The sequence below is a fragment of the Dromiciops gliroides genome, chromosome 4 (genome assembly GCF_019393635.1).
Source record: "Dromiciops gliroides isolate mDroGli1 chromosome 4, mDroGli1.pri, whole genome shotgun sequence".
NCBI classification, from domain to species: domain Eukaryota; kingdom Metazoa; phylum Chordata; class Mammalia; order Microbiotheria; family Microbiotheriidae; genus Dromiciops; species Dromiciops gliroides.
The window spans coordinates 365,629,773-365,655,047 of NC_057864.1; the positions used below are offsets into that span (position 1 = coordinate 365,629,773).

A 25,275-nucleotide genomic window follows, 5' to 3' on the forward strand; every position below is an offset into this window, starting at 1 on the left:
TTCCTATTTCTATAATTTTTTAACTAGAAAATTACCTTAATTTTGCTTTTGTGCATAACTTATTTATCAATCCATTATATCAGACTGCCACTGCTTCCTTTTTTATAGTCACTTGGAACCTGGAAAACCTGCAAATGGCCTTGAAGTCAGACTCCTCTCACCCAGATCCTTTTTTCTTTTTTCTGTTTTTTCCTTTCCTGTCCTAGCCGCCATCCACAGTGATTCTTTTTCTCTTCTCCCCTGAGGTCTTAGTACTTACATAACCCTAGGACTAATCTGTCCTGTCAGGACTGGTGAAGATAAATGTGAGGCAAACTTCTATCACTTGCTTTCCTTTCCTCATTGGTTTCTGATGGCAGTTTCTCCACTCAGTCAGTCAATAAACATTTATTAAGAGCATACTGTATTGCAGGCACTGTGCTAAATGCTTGGGATACAAAGAAAGGCAATCCCTACTCTCTAGGAACTCACAGTCTAACAGGGGAGACAGTTTTTATCTATTCATATCCCAAGCACCATCGCTGCTTTCTTTGGCAGATGCTATGGAGATGACCATGTCAGTTACCTTCTCAGACTTCATCCAGAGACTTTGAATTCATTCTGCTTTCACTTCAGAATCCTTGTCCTCTCTCTTGATGTGAAGTGATCTAGATAATTCAGTGATGGTTTTCTTCTGAAATATTGGTGAATTTATTTGTGTATACTCCTGTGCTTTCTTTTTGGGGTTGAAAAAGGGCATCAGTCAATTGACAAGTATTTACTAATGAACAAATGAGTAAAACATTCATTAAGTGCCTCCTAAGTACAAAGCACTGTACTAATTAAGCTCCAGGAATACAGATGCAAAAGTAAGATGGTACCTGCTCTCAAGGAGCTCATATTCTGATGGGGGAAACAGCTCAAAATAAAGGTTTTAGCTGTAAGTTAGACTGAAAAATCCCTGATGATAAAATTACGTTAGTTTCAGACACTGAACTCTTTGATAGTACCTAGGACTTTTTGATAAGAACTTTCTTTTTGGGGTCTTCATTAGCTGTGGTTCACAGACATTCTTTCCATGCCATTCACCTTCATTTTCTACTTCTGGGGTAAAAAAAATATTTCTTCTGCTTTTATAGCCTGAAATAACCAGATTTAATACATGTTCAAACTTTAGTTATTTGCAAAGTTCATTTTAACATACTTTAAGTATTTGTGTAAATATGTAACTATGGATATTAAGGCATCATTGGTTTTTTTTCTCCACAGAAAACAAAATGTCTACCACATTTTTCACTTGGTCTTTTTTTCCCCCAAACTGCAATTAAGGAACATTTTGAAAACAGTTTAAATGCTCTGAGATATATGCAGTGTTATTAGATATTTCACCCTTTGATCTCTGAATTGTAGAAAGATAGCACTTATTTTTAGCAGTATAAACTTGCTCACCAGGTGTGTAATTGAGGTTACAAATTGGATTGCCTTCCCTGATCTAGAGTAGTTTTGTAAACTAGTAGATTGTTCTCAGACTTTAGTCAGTGATCTTATCAATGATAATTTTTTTTAAACTTCAGTGAGAATTACTTTACCTAAAGCAAAAGCTTACTTTTCTTAGTTAGATTTTTTTTATCTCTGTAAATATATCACACTACTTTATTTAGTGTCAAAAGCAAGTTTGTTACTGCAATGGAAAATATTCATTCACAATCAAGGTGATATTTGCATACCATGACAAAAAGCCAATGAACATAAGAAGTTAGGTTCCTAAGACTCAGCATACTATCTTTTGATAACTTAAAAAGCCAGAATTTTTTTATAAGGTGGGGAGATCCCAAGGTTCAGTAGGAAATTTCTAAATGCCTGCAGATTAAAGTTCTAATGTGAAATGGAAGTATATGGTTATCATCTACTAATAGTATTAATTTGAATTTTAGTTTCTTGTATATGAGTTCCATTCATTTTTGGTAACTGTTAAATTTTGCCCCTTTGGCACTCATCACACTTGGCAGAATGGCATTTGGGTCTCTTAGTAACCTATGATTGCTGTCTGTCATTGTTTTCCTTTTGCTTTTGTATTAGCACTATGATTTAGCAAAGAAATAACTGTATTTTCAGATGTGAAGGAATGAGGAACTAGGATAAAAATGGAGAATATAACTGGTTAAACATTTAACCTATATTCAAGTAAAACTCTACTTCAAACATTTATTCTTTTGGCTAGTCTTTCTTAAAAAAAGAATTATTGGGGGTGGAGTAGGGCAGCTAGGTGGTGTACTGGATAGAGCACCGGCCCTGGATTCAGGAGTACCTGAGTTCAAATCCAGACTCAGACACTTGATACTTACTAGCTGTGTGACCCTGGGCAAGTCACTTCACCCTCATTGCCCCCACAAAAATGAATGAATAAATGAACACACAAACAAACAAACAAACAAATAAATAAATAAATGATTAGAGCCAGGATTTCCTCACTTGATCTTTTCTTTAAGGAGTATAAGGTTTAAAAGTATCTGAGTATTTGATATACTAATATAGTCAGATTAGGTTGTAGCACATGTTTGTGCCCTGCATCAAGATGAGGAACCTAAGTGGATCTATGAAAAAGGAAGCAATAGTAAATAGTGACTTTGCCCATATTACATATTGCTTCTAACCTACTGTGTTAATTTGGTTAGGTAGCTAACTTATTTGTACCTCTGATTTTACATACTGTAAATCAACAATAATAATTGCCACATATCTACCTTACATGGATTGTTGTTAAGTATTTATACTGTGCCCTGATCCTCAGAACTCTGGAACAAGTCGCTTTTGAAATTGTTTACTATTGTGAGAAGCCTCGACTTCCTAAGTGGTTTATGTGGTACCAGTAGTTTAGAGATAGGATATATAATGGATGGATGGGGCTTATTTTCCACCTCCTGGTAACTTCTCACATAGCTGCTACTGCTCAAGGAAGTTCCAGTCTGGGTTGGCACAGTCAGTAGTGGGATTTTAAAGGTAAAGACAGTTTTCTGTGCAGTTCTGGCCTACCTTTAGACCCAATAATATGTTTCTCCCTTTTCCAAATAGTGCTATTCACTTTGATTTCTAGCCATAATTTAAAACCACTATGGACCATTTCCTTAGTGGTGTTTGTGCTTCAAGAAGATTTTGTAAGTCTTCTTGAAGGTTATTCAAGCAATTCAAAGGATGGACTTATTATGTGATGTGGTGAAGAATACAAAAGCAATAAAGTTAGAGTCGTCAGCCTTATTTATATTAATATAAACATGTCTTTTTGGTAATGTTTCCATTTATGATCACTAGATGGGGCTAAGAGATGATTCTTTTTAGTCTTGCAAGATGGATTTTGTAACTTGCCAACTGTGAAATAAATAAATTGTCTTTTGCTGATAGGCTTTCGATTCCCCTCCTATTTTTATTGCTATGTTGAAATGGCTTCTTTGTTTAAGTAGGACTATGGTCAAATTTTGGGGACTCTTAACAGTCCTGTACATAATTGAACTAGAGTAGGAGTAGGGCAAAATGTGCCAGAATAATTTTTTTTTTCATTACATGGGCTTAAAGAGAAATCCTCTACATTTTGAAAATAGGGTTTTATTGCTGTCTCTTGTTTTTTTTTTTACTTTGTCTAGATTTCTTCCTATATCCTTCCTCCTTCCCCTCCCAGAAAGCCATCCCTTAATAACAAAGAAACATCAAAAATATGAGGAAAAATTGATTAAAACTCACAAACACATCAATAAAAATCTAATGTTTTATGCAATGTCCCATGTCTTTGGACCCTGATGTCTGTTCAGGGGCAGAAAGAGGTTGCTTCTTATTTCTCTTTTTTGGGGGCCATTTCTTTTTTTAAATTATTATTTTTATAATTATAATTTTTATTTATATGATTTCACAACATTCAATTAGTTTTTATCACTGATAAAAAGAAGGGCTCCACATGAACCAAAATATTTATAGTAACCCTGTTTTTGGTAGCAAAAAACTGGAAACATAGTAGATGCCCATCCACTGGAGAGTCACTAAACAACTTGTAGTACATGAATATAATTTTTTTGTGGTTCAATCTTTAAAATTCAGATAACACATCCATTTTGAATTTATTGTGGAATTTGAGTCTAAACCTAATTTTTACCAGATTGCATACCCAGCAGTTTTCTCAGCAGTTCCTTCCAATGCTAAGGCCTTCCTTTTGTGATTACCTTCCGTTTACAGTGTGTAAATCTCATATATAAATAGTTTTTAGCATGTTGTCTTCCTCATTAGAATACGAACTCCTTCAGGGCAGGAACTATGTTTTTGTCTTTATATCCCTAGTGATTATCTCAGTTTCTGGCAAGTGGTAAGCCTTTATTAAATGCTTGCTGACTTGGCTGACTGACAGTTCTTGTGATAGAGGGAGTTCATCCCTTGGTAATTTATATTTTGTGTTTATTGAACACTAGTGTATTTAATTATGTTCTTATATCATTATTTTGCCCTTTGATGATGAACTTAAATAGAGATAGCTCATCAAACAGAGCTGGTCCGTTTGTGTCTTCTGAGCTAGCGTTTCTGAATTTCTTTACTATGTAATTCATTCTGGGTACCTGATTTTCATTGATGTGCTGCATTCTTTTTTTTTTTTTTTTTTGGTGAGGCAGTTGGGACCAAGTGACTTGCCCAGGGTCACACAGCTAGTAAGTGTTAAGTGTCTGAGGCCGGATTTGAACTCAGGTCCTCCTGACTCTAGGGCCAGTGCTCTATCCACTGTGCCACCCTGTGCTGCATTCTTGAATGCTGGTGGAGGGGAAGAAAACAAGTTGAGCCTAATAGATGGAGAAATGGAGGAGGGATGGGCATTAGGTGTTACATTATTCTGTACCTATAGGAGAGCTCCTCCTAAATTCCCTATTTAAGAAGGGAAGGCCTGGGCAAACACTTCACAATTTCCTGTCTGACTGCAGGACTTCATCACTCTTCCCCTTTTCATCTCCTCATTTTTCATGTTCTTTTTATATGTTGTCTTCTTTCATTAGATCGTGAGCTTCTTGAGGGTAGCATTTGGCTGTCTTTTGCCTTTCTTTGTGTCCCCAGTGTTTAGCACACTGCCTTGCCCAGAGTAGGCACTTAATGATTTTTCCCCTAGATATTGGCTTGTGTTTGTTTATGTCAAGTTTTTGCACGATTCATTAAAAAATGTATGGCTTCTGTTTTTCAGTTGTTGTTTGAAAAGGATTATTTAGCTTCTATAAGTCCTCCTCTGCAAGAGTCAAAGATCCATTGCACAAATTTTTAAAAAAACCCTCAACATTTATTAAGCACTTATTGTGTGCTAAATACAGGGAAATGAACAGAAAAAACAAGACAGTCCCAGAGCTCCAGGAGCTCACTTTCTATTTGGAGGCAACAACTTCAGTTCAGCTATAGGGCAGATTGAAAAATGTAGAATTCCCAGGGCAGCTAGATAGCACAGTGGATAGAGCACAGGCCCTGGATTCAGAAGGACCTGAGTTCAAATATGGCCTCAGACATTTACTAGCTGTGTGACCCTGGGCAAGTCACTTAACCCTAGTTGCCTCACCAAAAAAAAAAAGGAAAAGAAAAATGTAGAATTCCTAAGGATTCAGCAGTAGGGCAGTTGTCAAGGTCCAGGGATCCCTAAGGCATACCAGCAGTGCAGCTAACAGTGTCCCATGGTCTGGAGGACATAAAAGCAGGGAACATGATAAAGCATCTCCCCTGGGGTCTGGCCTGGGTTGGAGTTGAGGAAATGGAGTATTCTGGATGGCATCTTATGCAGTGTTTCATTAAAACTTAAAAATTAGGTTGGCTGTGACAAACAAGAATCATTCTTTTAAAATGTCTTCTAAGTTAGTTAAATCAGTATGCAAATTTATCCTTAACACTGGAATTTCATTATTTTTCTTCTCTTCAGGTGTGAAGCAGCAAGTCCACACATTCATCCAGTGGGTTGGTGTAAAGAACATAGAAGGACCCTTATCACCCCACCAGGTTTGTGCTATATTGCAAATCTATGAGTTTTCAAATATCCTGAACTAAAAGTAGTATTAGATTTTGTCTGTGAGAGAGACCACTATATAGTCTTTAAAATAATTTAAAATTATATGTGTAATTTTTTCATTTCTATAGCTCAAATTTATCCTTTAGATTCTGTATTCATATTTGAATGTGTTTTATCACCACAGAATTAAATTATCTACGTCTGGTAAATTAGATATAGTATTATAAATTTTAGAAGAAGGCAAAGTAAGGCAAGAAGCGTTTGCTAAGTGTACTTATTATGTCCCAGATTTTGCTGAGTGCTGGGAATACTCCCTGCTATATTATATATAGTGCTTGACATGGAGCCAGGAGACCTAGGTTTGAATAGCATTTTGGACCAGCTGTGTGATCATAGAGCAAATCACCTAACTTCCCAAAACCATATTTGTTCACTTGTAAAAAAAAAAAATGGGGATAATACCAGAACTACAGGGTTATTTTGAAGAAAGTGATTTGCAAATTTAAAAATTCTGTATAAAATATCATCATCATCATGATGTTCTCTTTACACTTCTACTCCAGTGCCTCATTGTAGCATGGTTCTGACCCTGAGTTTCTGAAGGCTCCTTCAGTAAAGTACAAAGTTTTATGGACTGTAGCATTCTGAAATGACCTTGAGTCCCATCAGCAGATTATGTCTCCGTCTGCTGTCCAAGGACAAACCTAGCTAAGGACAGAGACTTATCAGCTGTATGCTAACCACTGAATGATGAATTCTTTTGCCATGGAACCCTATGAAACAAAAACAAACACAAAATGACCCCCAGTCATGTGTGGCTATTTGTCTTCTGCATCACTTATGTCAGAGTGATATAAAAGAGTAGAAGGTGCTAAGTATCACCCAATTCTTAGACATCTATAAGCACCCTATGTCACAGTGCTTATGAGATACACATACACACAGACACATACACGCAATTTTTTTTTTTTTGGTGAGGCAATTGGAGTTAAATGACTTGCCAAGGGTCATACAACTAGTAAGTGTCAAGTGTCTCAGGCCGGATTTGAACTCAGGTCCTCCTGACTCCAGGGCCAGTGCTCTATCCACTGCACCAACTAGCTGCCCTGACGTTTTTTTTTTTTTTTTTTTGCTAAAAGACTACAGTAAGATAATTGCAGTTTACACAATGACATCTGTTGTAGGATGATGAAATAGAGAATTTCTATAAAGAATCTGAAAAATTCTCCAAATTAAATACTTGCTGATTTTGGTACACAGGTGGGCAGTGGGAAAGATGGCAAAAAAATTATGTTTGAAAATATGGTTCAGGAATAAAGAATAAGAGAGACTAAAGATTTATTACTTCATACCCACATATCATGAAAAGAATCAGGAGTTACTGAATGTGGCAAGTATCAAATAACATCATAAAAATTAAATTTATAATATTTTTACAGAAAGGAAATGCTTCATTAGAGATATGGGAATCATTCTTGAATTAAATCTCTATGTATAGTCAGATTACAAAGTTGCAAAACTTTGTAGACAAAGAATTATGTAAAGTAAACAGAATAGGAGAGACAGCGTAGCATAGTGAACAAAGACAGAGAGCCTTGGAGCCAGGACAGTCTGGGTTTAAGTCTTCCCTCTGACACATACTGATGATGTGACATTAACTTTTAACTTTTTTTTTTTTTTTGCGGGGCAATGGGGGTTAAGTGACTTGCCTAGGGTCACACAGCTAGTAAGTATCAAATGTCTGAGGCCGGATTTCAACTCAGGTACTCCTGAATCCAGGGCTGGTGCTTTATCTACTGCACCACCTAGCTGCCCCCCAACTTTTAACTTTTTTACTAAATTTTTCAGTGCCCCTGGTAGGTATAAAACTACAGGTTGCAGAAAAGTTTCTGATCTTCATTGGTAGAGGGAGATTCTGTACTGTGGAGTTGCATAAACTAATGAAATCATAAGTCTGGGCAAAAATTTAAAAAAGCAAAGTAAAGATGCCCTTAAAAACCATATGATTAAAGATAAGATTAAGGGGCAGCTTGGTGGCGCAGTGGATAGAGCCCCGGCCCTGGAGTCAGGAGTACCTGAGTTCAAATCCGGCCTCAGACACTTAACACTTACTAGCTGTGTGACCCTGGGCAAGTCACTTAACCCCAATTGCCTCACTTAAAAAAAAAAAGATAAAAAGATAAGATTAACTAATTGTTTGTGTGGCAAGAGTGAGGGATCATCATTAGATAATCCATGTGCTTCAAGAGTATGCCTGCAGTAGGAAGAGAAAGCTAGTCAGGCCCTAGCACAATAGGTACCTTCTGTTAGAAATTTATGGGGAAATGTGGATAAGAGTTACATAGGTGCAAATGGCTTAAAGTTTTCCTTATTGGTGAGCATGCCTGCAAGACCACATAAATGAGATCACAGATCCAGTGGAGTTTTAAACTATTGATAGGTCTTCTACAATAGGTAGTTATTAATAATTCACTATTTACTTGCATGCTCATGTCTTTTAAAACTGTGAGTCTTCAGAAGAGGAAATAAACATCATTCCTATTGATTTCATCCCATCTTTTACATTTTTTTTTTGAGGTGGTATTTCTTCTGAAAACTGCCTATTCATATCTTTTAACGATTTTCATCTGGGGAATGGCTCTTATTTTTATAAATTTGGCTTGGTTCTCTATATATTTAAGAAATTAGGCCTTTGTCAGAGAAACTTTCTATAATTTTCCCTTCTCCCCCCCACCAGTTTTTTGTTTTCCTTCTCATTTTGCCTGCATTGGTTTTGCTTATACGAAAGCCTTTTAATTTCATGTAATCAAAATTACCTATTTTAATTCCAGTGATATTTTCTATCTCTTACCTGGTCATAAACTCTTCCTTTTTCCATAGATCTTGTAGGTACATTTTTTTCCGTGTTCCCCTAAATTGCTTAAAGAAAACTGTATATATCCCAATCATTTATCCATTTTGGCCTGATCTTGATAAGTGCTGCGAGATTCTGGTCCATCCCTAGTTTCTGCCAAACTGCTTTCCAGTTTTCCCAGCAATTTTTGTCAAATGATGAATTCTTTCCTCTAAAGCTTAGATATTTGGGGCTTATCAAACACTAGATTACTATGGTCATTTACTATTATGTATGTATCTAATCTATTCCACTGATCCATCACTGTTTCTTTAGACAATACTAGATTGTTTTGATGATTACTGATTTGTGATATGCTTTGAGATCTGTTACTGTGAGGCTGTCTTCCTTCACATTTTTTATTGATTACCTTGATATTGTTGACTTTTCTGTTCTTCCAGATGAATTTTGTTACAGTTTTTTTTTCCCTAGGTCTGTAATAGAATTCTTGGGCAGTTTGATTGGTACAGTACTGAATAAGTAAATTAACTCAGATTAAATTGTAATTTTTATTATATATTGGCTCAGCCCTTTTGTTGTTCAGTCATTTTTGAGTCACGTCTAACTTTTCATGACCCGATTTGGAGTTTTCTTGGAAAAGATACTGAAGTAGTTTGCCATTTCCTTTTCTAGCTCATTTTACAAATGAGGAAATTGAGGCAAACAGGGTTGAGTAAATTGTGCATAGTCACACAGATAGTAGCTTTCTGAAGCCAGATTTGAGCTCAGGAAGATGAGCCTTTCTGATTTCAGGCCCTGCACTCTGTCCACTCTACCACTAGCTGCCTGTGGTTCAGTGAACTTATGAGCAACTAATATTTCTCCAGTTGTTTAGATCTGCCTTTATTTATGTGAAAATTATTTTGTAATTTGTCTTAGCAGGTAGTCTCTCAAATATTTTATATTATCTTTAGTTATTTTAAGTGGTGTGTCTCTTTTTGTCTCTTGTTGGTAGTATATAGAAATGCTGAAGATTTACATGAATTTATTTTATATCCTGCAACTTTACTAAAGTTGTTCATTGTTTTCATTTAGTTTTTTAGTTGATTCTTTAGGGTCATTTAAATATACTATCATATTATCTGCAAAGACTAATAGTTTTTTTTCTCCATTGTCTATTTTTATTCTTTATATTTCTTTTTTTTTTTGTCTTATTGCTATAGCAGTATTAAATAATAGTGGTGATAATGGACATACTTGCTTTACTCCTAATCTTACTGGGAAGGTTTCAAGTTGATCCCTGTTACAGATAATGCTTTTCCTTTGTTTTAAATAGATACTGTTTATCATTTTAAGAAATGCTTTGTTGATTCCTATGCTTTCTAGTTTTGTTTTGTTTTGTTTTGTTTTTAATAGGAATGGGTGTTGTATTTTGTCAAAGGCTTTTTCAGTATCTATTGATGTAATCATATAGTTTTTGTTGTGATTGTTATTTTGTTGTTGTTGTTGTTGGGGCAATGAGGGTTAAATGACTTGCCCGGGTCACACAGCTAGTAAGTGTCAAGTGTCTGAGGGCAGATTTGTACTCAGGTCCTCCTGAATCTAGGGCTGGTGCTTTATCCGCTACGCCAAACTAGCTGCCCCCTGTGATTGTTATTGATATGGTAAGTTATGCTGTGATAATTTCTCTAATATCGAACCAGTCCTGCATTCCTACTATAAATTCCACATGGCCATACTATGTGGTCTTTGTGATAAATTTCTGTAGTATCCTGGCTGGTATTTTATTTTAAATTTTTGCAGTTTTCATAAAGAAAATTAGTCTATAGTTTTCTTTCTCTGTTTTTGCTCTCCTTGGTTTAGATATCAAAACCCTATTTGTGTTGCAAAAGGGATTTGCAAGTACTCCTTTACTTATTTTTTAATATTGTTTACATAGTATTGGGATTAATAGTTCCTTAAATGTTTGGTAGAATTCACTTAAAAATACATCTGATTCTAGGGATTTTTTTCTTAGGTAGTTTAGCGATAGTTTGTTGAATTTCTATTTCTAAGAGCATTATTTAAGTATCCCATTTCCTCTTCTGTGATTCTGGGCAGTTCATCTTTTTGTAAATATTTATCGAATTCAATTAAATTGTCAGTTTTACTGGCATATGATTAGGCAAAATAATTCATTTTATTTCATCGGTTATATATTCACCTGTTTCATTTTTAATACTAGTAATCTGATTTTTCATCTATTTTATCTATTTTATTTTAAAAAAAAATAAAACCAGCTTCTAGTTTTACTTATTAGTTCAATGATTTTTTTATTGAAAATTTTATTTATTTCTCCTTTGATTTTCAGAATTTCCACTTTGGTATTTAGTTGGGGTTTTTATTTTTTATCTATTTCTAGTTCTTTTAGTTGCATGCCCATTTCATTAATCTAACTTTTTTTCTCTTTTGTTGATGTACATGTTTAGAGATATAAAATTTCCTGTACATAGTGCTTGGCTGCATCCCACAAATTTTGGAAATTTTTTATTGTGTCATCCTTTTTAATGAAATTATCAATTGTTTCTATGATTTGTTCTCTGACCCACTTATTCCTTAGGATTGGATTATTTAGTTTTCAATTAATGTAATTTTTCTTGAATTATAATTTGAAAAGTGTGCATTTAGTATTTTGTTTTTCTGCATTTGATTGTAAGGTTTTTATGCCCTTTGACTATATGAACATTTTGTTGTGAAGGCGTTATGTACAGCTGAGAAAGGGTGTATGCCTTTCTATTCACATTTATTTTTTCCCTATCTAACTTTTCTTGAGTCTATTCATCTCCTTAACTCCTTTCTTATTTATATTATGGTTAGATTTATCTGATTCTGAGAGGGGAAAGTTGTGTTCTCCCACTAGTATAGTTTTTTGTGTGTGTAGGGGGGGCATTGGGGGTTAAGCGACTTGCCCAGGGTCACACAGCTAGTAAGTGTTAAGTTTCTGAGGCTGAATTTGAACTCAGGTACTCCTAAATCCAGGGCTGGTGCTTTATCCACTGCACCACCTAGCCGCCCCTGGTATAGTTTTACTACCTATTTCTTCCTCTAATTCATTTAATTTTTCCTTTAAAGATTTTGATGCTATTCCATTTGGTGCACATATGTTTAGTATTGATATTATTTCATTGTCTGTGGTGCCTTTTATCAAGATGTAGTTTCCCTGCTTATTCCTTTTAATTAAGTCTAGTTTTGCTTTTTTTTTTTTTTTCGAGATCATGATTCCTACCCCTATATTTTTTACATTAGCTGAAGCATAATGGATTCTGCTCTGGCTCCTTATTTGAACTCTGTGTATGTCTGTTTCAAGTGTATTTCTTGTAAACAACATATAGTTGGATTCTGGTTTCTAATATATGTACTTCAGTTTTACGAGTAAATTCATGCTATTCATTTATGATTATTACCTGCATTTCCCCTCTATCCTATTTTCTCTGTTTATACTTTTTCTCTCTCTTTTTATCCTTTTTCTCCTCCAAAGTCTTATTTTATTCTGATTGCTGCTCTTTTTTTATATGCCCTCCCTTTTATTGCTCCTCCACACCTTTTCTCTTATTCTCTTTCCCCCACTAAATCCTTGTTGGGTAAAATATATTTGTTACCAGTTGAGTGTGTGTGTTTCCCATCTTTGAACCAATTTAGATGTGAATGACATTCAGTCATTGCCTCATCCCCCTCCTTTTTTCCCTCCACTGTAAAACCTCTTCTTTACATGTCATTTATGTGACATAATTTTCCCCATTCTTCCTCTCTCTTCCCCCTTCTTTCAGGCAGCCCTCTTCCTCACTTACTCATTTTTTAAAACATTATTACAAAATAATTGATTCATTCCCTCACCCTCTTTCTATATAGAATCCTTCTAACTACCCTAATAATGATAAAGTTCTTAGAAGTTGCATAAATCATCTTCCCATATAGGAAGATAAAATGTTTACTCTTGAATTCTTTATTACTTTTTCATATTTACTTTTTTATGCCTCTTTTGAATATTGTATTTGAAAGTCAGATTTTCTATTCAACTCTGTTCTTTTCATCAGGAATGCTTGAAAGCCTTCTATTTCATAAATTGTTTATTTTTCCCCTTGACAGATTATACTGTTTTGCTTGGTAGGTTTTTCTAGGTTGTAATCCCAACCCTTTTGCCTTCTAGAATAACATAGTCTATGTTCTCTGCTTTTTTAATAAGGTAGCTGATAAATATTGCAGCATTAACCTTTTTAGCATTATGTATTACCCCACTGTATGTTTTCATGCCCTTCTTTATCTTAAATGTTAAGCACCCTAATTTATTTTTTTAAGTGAAAAACAAAAACAAAACAAAACTTGGACCTCATAAGGTAGCCTTCTTCACTGTTGGACAGCTCTAATAGGAAGTTCTTCCTGATATCGGACCAAAATTTGCTTCTGCCACTTCTACCCACTGCTCTTAGTTCTGCTCTCTGGGGCCAAAGCAAATAAGTCCAATCCTCTTCCACATGATATTTTAAATATAGAAAGGACAATTTGCTACTTAATTAGAATTTCTTCATAGTCTGGAATATAAAGATATTGATCTCAAAGAACCAGCCTGGATTAGTTCAATTTTTTAAATGGCCACTGTGGTTTTATCTTAATATGTAATACTAATTTCAAAAGAAATCAAGAGAGTCATAATTGCAGAGCTTTGCCAAGGCCTGAATTATAAGGCTAAAGCTCTCAGATACTCATCTTTACAATAGTAGAACTGTCTTAGACAAAAGAAAGAATAAGATTCAAGGTGACAGACATCATCTCCTCATACACTCTGTCCTTTCTACTATCCAGTGGAGGTTAATGAAGTGATATACTTCTCATCTTTACCTCTTTAACCCCTGTCCATCCTGGAGAGAACTGTGTTCAGAAAGATGGAAAATATTGCTGTGAAGTCAGAGGAGCAAAAGTAAAAGGGTTATGTCTCCAAAATGCCCTTCAGTGAGCAGAACAGCTCATTTACGGGTACTTTGGCTATAGCAACAGGGATGTGTTAAGCTAGTGATGTTGCTTCCTTCTCCCCCACCCCACCCCATCCCCTTTAATAAGTGGTTTACAAAGTTAATCTTTTGTGATCCCTTCTGGCCTTCTAGGGTGTTTTGAGTATTCAATAAATGCTGATACTAATGGCCACTGTATCCAAATGACTAAATTTTCTTACCCTCTGAGAGTCAAGAAGTTGGAAAGGAATGCAGAAGTTAGCTCTTCCAAGCCACACCTGAACAAGAATATGCTCTTGTTGCCTGGTTCTTCCTTCTTGGGCCAAGCAGAACAAGTCCATTATCTCTTCCACATGATAAGACAGCTATCATCTCCTTATTGATTATTTTTTCTCTCAGACTAAATATTCCTAGTCCTTCTGGCTCTTACCATTATGTATTTAAAAATTCTAAATGTGGGTTCTAACCTGTCCCCCCAGTTTTGGGGGGGAAACTGGCTAAAATCACTGATAAATGAGTTTAGGTTTTTTAAGGGTTTATTAAAAGATATAAGATAGAAAAGAAAGAGAAAGTTTGAGAACAGATTTCTTATAGCATGGAAATCCTAGCCTTCCTAAACCTCCCACTTCTGAAGGCCTCTGCCACCAAGCCGATGTCTCGCACCAAAAGAGGAAGAACTCCTCTGCCAGCGTCAACTTCCCCCTTCATGTTCTCCCCCCAGAAATGGGAGGTTCTTCAAGCTGATTGGCTAGCGTCATTCAAATTCATTGGTTCACTGGACCCGAAGGTGGTCTTGATATAAAGTTCAAAGATTTTAGCTTCTGATAACAATACTCTCTCTTTTTTTTTTTTTAAGTGAGGCAATTGGGGTTAAGTGACTTGCCCAGGGTCACACAGCTAGTAAGTGTTAAGTGTCTGAGGCTGGATTTGAACTCAGGTACTCCTGACTCCAGGGCCGGTGCTCTATCCACTTTGCTGCCCCGACAATACCCTCTTAAGGACCAGCCAGATGTGCTTACAATCTAGTTAACTGAAAGTAGGCTAATCAGCAGTCAGTCACTCTCACTTAATTCAATCAGTTTAGATTAATCTCCAGGTGGGCCTTTGAGTATCTGCTAAATCCCCTTCTCTACCACATTCCATTATCTTGACACACCATACTGGTCATACCTTCTTGGAATCCTTTAGAGTTTGTCAATGCCCTTCTAGAAATGTAAGTAGTTCATTGTCATGTTCTATCGAGATTGATTTTCATCCTGCACATTAGCTATCCTTTCCAGCTTTATGTCATCTCTATAGATTTGTCTTTCATTCTTTCATTTGAGACTGATAAAAATATTAAAAAGCTATAACCCTTAGGATCATAGGACCATATGTTTAGAGCTGGAAGGGATGTTAAATGACTTATCTAAGGTCATACCAGTAGTAAGAAGCAGAACAAGGATTTGAGCCTAGGTATCCAGGTCTTCTGACTATAAATCCAAGATCCCCTTATTTTGTAGACAAGGAAACTTAGGCCTAGAAAAATCTTAAGTAAATTGCTAGAGATCATATAGCTATAGTGTCAGAACTGGGATTAGACCTATATTTTTTGCTTCCTTTCCAACCTTTATCAGATCCAGTGCTCTTGCCACTGTATGAATCTCTGGTCTGCACATTTTTTCTAATAGTGGGAAAAATCCAGAAAGCTGTTGTTATGTCATTGGTTGGTTCCATCTTAAGCACAATATATAAATGCTTCAGGAATTGACATAAAACCAGAAAAGATCATAAAAGGTTAAATAGAAAATTTTGATGACATGAGTTTGAAAAACTTTTTCACAAGTAAAATCAATGCAATTGGAGTAAGAAGAAAAACTGGCTATTGGGGAAAATATTTGCATCACATGTAATTTTTCTGATAATGATGTAATATCTAAGATAAATAGATAACTAATATAAATTTCTGAAACTTTATGGCATAATGGATAAAAAGCTAGACTTAAAGCCAGAAAGACTTGAATTCAAGTCTTGCCTTTGACCCTTACTATGCCCTGAAACCTTCATCTTTGTCAGAAGATATTTAGCATGATTCATCATCAGTCCTTTGGAATTATGAATGGTCATTGTACTGATCAGAGTTTTAAGTTTTTCAGAGTTGTTTTTCTTTACAAGATAGTTAATACATGCATTCTTCTTCTGCTCACTTCACTTTGCATCAGTTTATAAAAATCTTCGCATGTCCCTGAAACAAATTCCTTCATTATTTCTTATGCATAATAGTGTTCCATTGCATTCATTCACCATAATTTGTTCAGCCATTCCCTAATTGATGAGTATCCTTAGTTTCTAGGTCTTTGTAATTACAAACAGAGAAGCTATAAGTATTTTTGTGCTTATGGGTCCTTTTCCTCCTTGTTTGAACTCTTTGGAGTATCGACTTAGTATTGGTATTGCTAGATTGAAGGGTATCCATAGTTCAGTGATTTGGGAGCATGCTTCCAAATTGCTTTACAGAAAGTCTGAATCTACTGTTCCACTAAGAGTACATTCACGTTCCTGTTTTCCCAAAGCCTCGCCAACATTTGTCATTTTTCCTTTTTTTTTTAAGTTAACATTACCAATCTGATGGACATGAGGTAGAACCTAGAGTTGTTTTAATTTGTACTTCTCTAATTTTTAGTAATTTGATAATTTCCTTATTTTGCTATTTATAGTTTGGATTTCTTAGCTTGACAATTGTAAAAAACAATTTTTAAAAAGAGACTAGGGGACTCAGTGGATAGAGCCCTGGTCACTGGCCCTGGAGTCAGGAGGACCTGAATTCAAATTTGGCCTCAGACAGTTGACACTTACTAGCTGAGTGACCCTGGACAAGTCAATTAACCCTAATTGCCTTGGAGGAAGGGAGGGAGGGAGGGAGAAAGAAAGAAAGAAAGAAAGAAAGAAAGAAAGAAAGAAAGAAAGAAAGAAAGAAAGAGAAAGAGAGAGTCAATCAAATGTCCATCACTTTGACTCAGAGTTCTCACTGCTAGGCAGGTCAAAGAAGGACAGAGACAGAAAGTCCATATATGCATAAACCATTTATAGCAACATCTTATAGTAACAAAGAACTGAAAACCAAGTAGATGGCTATAATTGGGAAATGGTTGATCAAAGCTTGGTACATGAATATTACTTTACCATAAGAAATGATTAATATATTAAGAGAAGCTTAGTGTGAGATTTAAAATTGGATACTAGAGCATTAATTTCCCTTCTTTAACCTTTCCCTTAATTTATCTCCCAGACTAGTAGATGGAAGAAGCTTCTGGTCTCTAGTTAGAGCTTTTATTGTGTGGTAGTTACCAGGTGATGTTGATTAGAGGGATAGGAAAGTAGAAATACAAACCAAATAGTCTTAAGTCTAAGCTTAGTCTATATTCCGTATAAAACTCACCAAAAAACCCAAGGCCCCCTTTGAGGAGAGAAAGAGACCGAGTCAAGCACGTGCTGCTAACGGCAAGCCGGGCCACGTCCAACTCCAGTCCTCTCTGTCTGTGTGTCGAGCCAGTCATCGGACCAGGAGAGCAGGCAAGAGCTCCCACTTCCGTTCTCTCCTTGCCTTTTAAGCTCGCACCCCGGAAGAGGAGTGCTTAGCAGCTGGGCTGACGCGTAGCCCATGCATGGCCGTCAGTCTCCTCCCCGAAAGGGTGGTCCTTTAAAAACTGGTGTCTTTCTGTATTCACTAACCGACTATTAAAAAAACTTTTTACCACATTCCCCCCTTTGGCTCCTCAAGAAACAAAATGTTTCCTTGACAGAACAGTAAAAAAGATATAATAACTATTGCTAACTAATAATATGTGAAAAACAATTTAGAAAAGGAAAAGAGGAAAGTTTTGTCCAGAGGGGCGATTTTTTGTCCTCATGAACCGACGCTTTGACATTAGTCTTGCAAAGGGAGAGCCTCTGCAGAGAGTACATGTTACAGATAGTATATATTATAACAGAAAGGAGATCGTAAAAACTAACAAAACAAAACAGTTCATATAAAGTCTCTGAGTTCTCTTGTCTTCTTGAAGTGGTAAGATGTCATCAGGAGGAAACTGGATTCTGGTCTGGAAAACTGGATTCTGGACTCTGGTCTGGAAAAACTGGATTCTCTTCTTTAACTGTTTGAATTGCTGCATTTTTACTAAACCTTAGCATAGCATTGTTAATGATCAAATTAATAAATTCCATTATGTTCCCTCCTTTATATCCTTAGACTTCTAATAGAGGGTTGAGGTAGTTATGCAATCAGTAACACTTTTTACCACCATGTGTCTGGATCAAAGCCAAATTTAGTATGTGTTCATGACACCTGAAAATGTTATGGAAAGGTTATCATACCATATCTCATGGTTCTGAGACAGCCAGTGATTGTGCTAGGCCACAGGTGAGTTTGACTGAGTGAGACAAAAAGATAAATAAGTTCAGTTAAATTAGGTTAAATTAGGAGGGAGAGAAGATGAATACTGGACTATGCCCAGTAATTGTGCTCTACATAGTCACCATCATAAGCAAACCATGGACTTACGTATACCTGTCTCTCCTTTTGTTGCACATATATTCTCTCCAGGGCCTGCATCAGAGTTCACAGCAAGTTATTCTCTGAAATGATAAGTTTCCATACTTCCGAAATCTCATATTAATTTCACCAAAGACAGTAAGATGGTAAACATGCGTGCTATGCTGCATAACTGAGAATATATTAGTGATATATATAATAATTCCAAACCATACCCAGAATATAATGACATATAAATAATAAATGAATGTAAATAGCTGATTATATTAGACATTATTACATAATCTTCTTTTAGCAAGTAAACCACATCATCTTATACATGAATTCTCTAGTATAACAGTAGCAGATACTTAAAGTGGTGATCAATTTATCAAAAAGGAGTAAGACTTCAATTAGCAAGGTTCAATATTCAGTGTTTTCAGTGAGGTATCAAGCAATAGGGTTCAGTAACCCTCTTTTTAAAACAGAATACCATAAAAGAGAAAAGAGAAGAAAAAATAAAATAAAACTCATTAGAACTCATGGTTCTCTCAAAAAGAAAGAGTAAAAAAAAAGAATTCTGGTAGCTTCTGAGGCTTGATGGCCTCACCCACAGCATATACTTAAAATGTCTTTGAAAAGTCACTTAGTTTACAAAATCGGGTTTTAAAGAAAAGCAAAAGAAACAAAAGTCAAAAAACAAAGCAAAACCAATACCAAAAATAAAAAGCAAAAGATTCGCTAAGCACCCTTTTGTGCTTTTAAAGAACTTAAAGGTGTGGTGAATTCCAGGTCTTTTCAGTGTCTTTCAAAAGTCAAAACAAAAAATAAAAACAAAACAGATTAAAAAAAATAGGTATAGGGTAGGGAAAGGGTGGGGGAAATTGAGGTGGGCCAGAAAACTAGGCCATGTGCTTCAGTGCTTTGCCTGTAGAAGGAAATGCTTGTTAAATTTTATAGTATTTAAGCTGCTAGAATTTGGGGTATGCACATTGTTTTAACTGGTTCCCCAATTCTCTGCATGCCAAAGTGGCAGGGGTTTCTGAATTGTCATTGATCTTTCTAATGCTGTCATAATGTTCTTTATGGTAGAAAATGTGGAGTTCTCTAGCATCAGTTTTGTCTGTGCCACTGATTTTCAATAAGGGCTGATTTAACTGATGAACTACCACATTCAGCTGATGCTGCTTATCAAATGCTACAATTGTATCATTTCCTCCCTACTTTCCAAATTTCTTTAATTCATCAACATATTCTTCAAAAGGGGAGTCATTTACTCTAAAAGACTCAAACTCTTGTCTATGGTTAATCATATAAGAAGCAGCTTCTTGTCTATGTCTGAGATGATTTCTACAGTGACCTTCTAGCTGGTCTGCTAAGGCCCTAAAAAGGCAATTTCTGTCTCCTGATACTTTACAAAGACTGAGTCCCAAAGCATTTAACTGATCAGTGGGATTATCAAATGGGAACTGCCTATTTCCTCTGGACTCTGTTTGCTCTTTAACAGTTGCTATCCTTAGGGTTTTTAGCTCTTTAGCTTGTCAATAATACCTGAAAAGGTCCTTCCCAGGCAGGTTGGGTTCCACTGGTTCTCTGAAAATTCTTTACATATATTTTATCTCCTGGGTTGAGGCTGTGCAATGAAAAGTCTAATGGGCCTGCTTGGACCACAGCTCCTGCCTCATGGAGTTCACGTAGCCTGGTCTGTAATTCCCATATATAGGAGGCAACAGAAGTATCACCTCCCACCAGTGATGTATAAACTGGGGAAAAAGTTTTAGCTTGGATAGGAGGGTGACTAAAAAGCATTTCATAAGGAGATATATGAAGTTCTCCTCTTGGTCTACTGCGTAGATAGAATAATGCCAATGGTAGAACTTCAGGCCATTTCAAATGGGTTTCAGTACATAATTTGCCAATCATACTCTTAAGCTCTTTATTCATAAGTTCAACTTGGCCTGGTACCAGAATGGCCTTTTCTGTGAACAGAGAGGCATCCCTGGTGGTAGAATTTCCAGGGAAGAAGTGACTTACCTTCCGGAGACACCCAGACACCGTTGATCTGTTTCACCTTAAATTTCTTTGTCCACTTTTCTACTTCAGAATCATCATAGGTTAGGTTGGTAGGAATATCCTCAGAAGGTTAAAGGTTAAATACATGTTCAGGAGCTTCTAATGCAGCAAGCTTGGCTGCAGAATCAGCTCGTGCATTCCCCTTTGAAACAGGATCACTATTCCCTGTGTGGGCAGGGCAATGTACAACGGCTAGGGAAGAAGGCAGTTTCAGGGCATCTAAGAGGTCCTTGATAAGGTCCCCATTGGCAATAGCCTTGCCTGAGGATGTTAGGAAGCCTCGTTGACGCCAAATCATACCAATAAATTGGCATATGCCAAAGCCATATTTCGAGTCAGTAAAAATAGTGGCACTCTTACCTTTGGCTATATTACAGGCCTGTGTAAGAGCCACAAGTTCAGCAGCCTGTGCACTAAAATGGGAAGGCAAAGAAGCTGCCCAGAGGGTGTCATAATCAGAAACTACAGCAGCTCCAGTAAAACGGGTTCCCTCTCTCATAAATGAGGAACCATCTGTATAGAGGACAAGATCAGGGTTTTCTAAAGGTGTATCAAAAAGATCATCACAGGGTTTTTCAGCCATATCAACTAAAGAAGCAAAGTCATGCAACGGTTTCCCCGAGAATGGTAAGTTAGGGAGTAGCGTTACTGGGTTGAGAACTGTGCAGCATCTTAAAGTGATATTCTCGTTACCTAACAGGGTTATTTCATACTTAGCCAGCCTTTGATCTGAAAAGGCTTGTGTCCTGTGACGTAGTAAGAAAGCCTCCACTTCGTGAGGGCATTGCACAGTTAGAGGGTTACCTAGGACTAAATCAGAGGCTTTTTCTGCCAAAAGGGCTGTGGCCGCCACTGCTCTAAGGCAACGTGGAGCTCCAGCTGCTACAGGGTCCAGCTGAGTTGAATAGTAGGCTATAGGGTGTTGGTTAGGCCCCAGTGATTGAGTCAGAAGTCCAGAAGCCACCCCCCTTTGTTCATGCGCAAAGAGAGTGAAAGGCTTACTATAATCTGGTAGTCCTAGGGCAGGTGCTGATAACAAGGCCCTTTTTAATTCTTTTATGACTGAGAGATGCTGAGGGTCCAACTGTAAAATGTCTGGGACAGAACTTTTTGTTAGAGCTATGAGAGGTTTAGTAATTTCACCAAAAGAGGGTATCCATTGTCTACAGTACCCGGCTGCTCCCAGAATGGCTCTTAACTGCTTCTTAGTAGTAGGGGTAGAGAGTTGTTGAATGGCCTGGACTCGCTTAGAAGAGACAGAGCGAGTTCCAGCAGCCAAAATAAATCCTAAGTATTCTACCTGGGGCAAGCACCATTGTACTTTTGACTTGGAAACCTTGTGTGCTCTCTTGTGCAGCTCTAACAGTAAGTGACGGCTATCTTCTTGACAAATTTCAGCATTAGGAGAGGCCAAAAGTAAGTCATCAACATATTGTACTAGTGTGGAGCCTTTAAAGGTAATGGAGGCCAGATCCTGCTGTAAAATAGGCTTTACATGAGAGCAATGAATCCATGAGTCTTGGTTTGTATTTCTACTTTCCTATCCCTCTAATCAACATCACCTGGTAACTACCACACAATAAAAGCTCTAACTAGAGACCAGAAGCTTCTTCCATTTACTAGTCTGGGAGATAAATTAAGGGAAAGGTTAAAGAGGGGAAATTAATGCTCTAGTATCCAATTTTAAATCTCACAATAGGAAGATTTTTGTCAGCTGACACAGTGTCATAAACAGTATACATAATGACTACAACAATATAAGTGGATAAAATTTAAAAAATGAAATTGTAATGACCAAGCTTGAGCCTGGAGAAAAGATAAGAAAATATACCTCCCTTCCTTTTTTGTAGAGGTGGGGAATTCTGCCCGTGGAACATTGCATACTCTATGAGACATTGTTGATATCTCTGTTAGTTTCATTGAACTGCTTTACCCTTTTTATTTTATTCTTTATTACAGGGGATAACTCACTTGGTGTGGTTTGGGGAAGTCATATATTCAGAAATAGAAGTGAAAAAAAGATTTTAATAATTTTTTTAAAAGAATCAGTACAGTAAAATTCATATTAAGTTAATTTTAGAAACTAAGGAGATAGGGATAGTGGGGTATCATGGGAAGGGCATTAGACTTCGACAAACTTAGGCAATTCACTTAATCTCATTAGTTATTCATTCATTCAGCAAACAGTTGTTGTGCTGTTCCATGGAAGAAATAACCAGTAAACGCCACCCTTGCCCTTACAAAGTTTAGTGTAGAGGTCAGGGATCCATGGTTCTTGGTTTTCTCACTTGTAAAATTGGGGATGGGAGTTGGCTTAGATGACATTTACTCTTTCCAGTTCTTATAGTCTATAATAAAGAGTAAATATATGTCCCGCCGTCTTTTACTGTCATTGTTTTTGCATTTCAGTGATATGACCCATTGTGGTCTTAAATTTCCTGAGTCATAAATCAAACATCCCTTTTTTCTCTCATATGACTGTTTATTCCACAACAGACTATGCCACTAGAATGTCCCTTATACACCAATCAGTGCATATTCTTGTACTGACTAACCATAGATGGAGAGATTCTCCTTTCTCTTTAGGCTCCTAAACATTATATATGGTGGGCTAAAAATAATGATGCTTTAATAACATTATTTTTTTCTACTGGGCAATGAGGGTTAAGTGACTTGCTCAGGGTCACACAGCTAGTAAGTGTCAAGTGTCTGAGGCTGGATTTGAACTCAGGTCCTCCTGAATCCAAGGCCAGTGCTTTATCCACTGCGCCACCTAGCTGCCCTGCTTTAATAACATTTTGAAAATTATTTTTTCTTTATTTTTTGCCATTTACGAGATTTGATTTTTTTTATATATAATGTAAATTCATTTTCTATATATACTGTTTTTGACTTTTGGCCCACCCTGTATAAGGGACAACTTTTCCTGCCCTCTTGTTACTACACTGAAGAGCATGTTGTCTATTCCTTCATTATCGTGCTTTCCATAATTGTTTTTTAAGTACATACTAATTTTCTACAGAATTCAAGGTAGCAAGCATTTATTAAGTGCCAACGATTTTCCAGGTACTGTGTTATGTTACTCTGACATAGCAGTTCTATTCATTATCAGTACTGTCATATTAAGTGGTTGTTTTCTTGGGGCTTCAATTTTGGCTGCTTTAGTATTTCATTTAGAGTCCCTGGGCACTTAGTTACCCAGGGAACCATTTCTCATAAAATATATTTATAACAACCACATATCTAACAAGCTAGCATGCAACCAGAATTGGTGACACATATATTAAGGAGGGCAAAGTGCCCAGAAAACTCTATGAGCTGAACCCCAGGTGTGTCCTATGACTCACTTGACAGTAGAGACCATGTGGTTATAAGCCCACATAAACTTTCCTTTCCACTACCTTCCCCCATCCACCTCTCTGACTTACCCTGGCTTTTCTTGGGTTTAGCAGTCCCTCTGTTTATCTTTCCTCTTTCTTCTGCTCTCTCTTACAAAACTTGGTGATCTCATCAATCCCACAGCCTTAATTGTCATGGCCAGTACATATAATGTCTAGATCTATCTGTCCGGTCCTACTCTCTCACTTAACGTACCATTTTGCATCACTATATGCCCTTCAAACTGGATATCCCATAGGAATTTCAAACTCAACATGTTTGAGGTAGCTAGATAGCATATGGTGAATAAAGTGATGGACTTGGAGGCAAAAAGTCCTAAGTTCAAGTCCCATCTCAGATGCTTAATAGCTATGAGACCCTGAGCTTATCTCTTCACTTCCCTGTACCCTAGTTTTCTCATGTATAAATGGTGAGGTTGGACTCAATGACCTCTGAGGCCCCTTCTAACTCTGATTCTATGATGCCATATCCAGCAGTCATCTTTTTCCCCAAAACCACCCTTCTTCTGAACTTCCCTATTTCTTTTGAAGTTTCTAATATAATTTATAGTCACCCGGATTTTCAACTGCAGTGCCATCCTTAACTCCTCATTCTTACTCACCCCACATTATGCAGCCAGTTCCCAAATGTAGTCATTTCTATCTCCACAGAAATATCCCTGTCTCGGGCAGCTAGGTGGCACAGTGGATAAAGCACTGGCCCTGGATTCAGGAGGACCTGTGTTCAAATCTGGCCTCAGACATTTGACATTTACTAGCTGTGTGACCCTGGGCAAGTCAATCAACCCCAATTGCCTCAGCAAAAAAAAAAAAAGAAAAAAAAAGAAATATCCCTTTCTCACCATTCAGACAGCCATCACTCTAGGTCAGGCCCTCCCCTAGACAATTTCAGTATTATCCTAATTGATCTCTCTCCTCAAGTCTCTTACCACTCCAGTCTAACTTCCACACAATTGCCAAACTGATTTTCCTAAAGCAAAGATTTGACCACATCACTCTTTACTTTAGAAACACCAGTGCATCATCCCTTTTACCCCTAGTATTGGATACATAGTCCTCTTTTTGACATTTAGAACTCCTTACAACCTGCTCTTATCTTATCTTTCCAGACTATTTACACATCACCCCTGTCCACACAGCTAAACTGATCTTTCTGTTCCTCACATGTGATGCTCCATCCATCTCTGTGACTTTGAACTGACCTGAAATGCTCTTTCCTTCTGCTTCTTGGAAATCTTCCTTTTCTTTAAGCTAGCTCAAGTTCCACCCTCCACACATGGTCTTTTCCTAGGTGCTCCTGCTTTTTTCCTCCAGTGTCACCTTGTATCTGTTTTGCATTTAGTTGTGTATAAATATCCATGTACACGCATAAAATTTATCAAATTAGAATGTAAGTGCTTTGAAGTCAAGGACTGTTTTTGCTTTTGTCTTTGTTTCCCCAGTACCTGTCATTTGAGAGGAACTTAAGAAATATTTGATGATGGATT

General features: G+C 36.8%; 1 protein-coding gene across 4 annotated transcripts in view; it reads left to right on the plus strand.

Annotated features, from left to right (window-relative positions):
- The window catches only part of L3MBTL3 (L3MBTL histone methyl-lysine binding protein 3), a 165,896-nt gene that overhangs the window by 67,126 nt on the left and 73,495 nt on the right, over nt 1-25,275 (plus strand). For all 4 annotated transcript variants that reach the window (XM_043964205.1, XM_043964209.1, XM_043964206.1 and 1 more), the window contains exon 14: nt 5,903-5,979. In XM_043964205.1, coding sequence (XP_043820140.1) covers nt 5,903-5,979 — 77 coding nt within the window. The remainder of the gene's footprint in view (nt 1-5,902; nt 5,980-25,275) is intronic.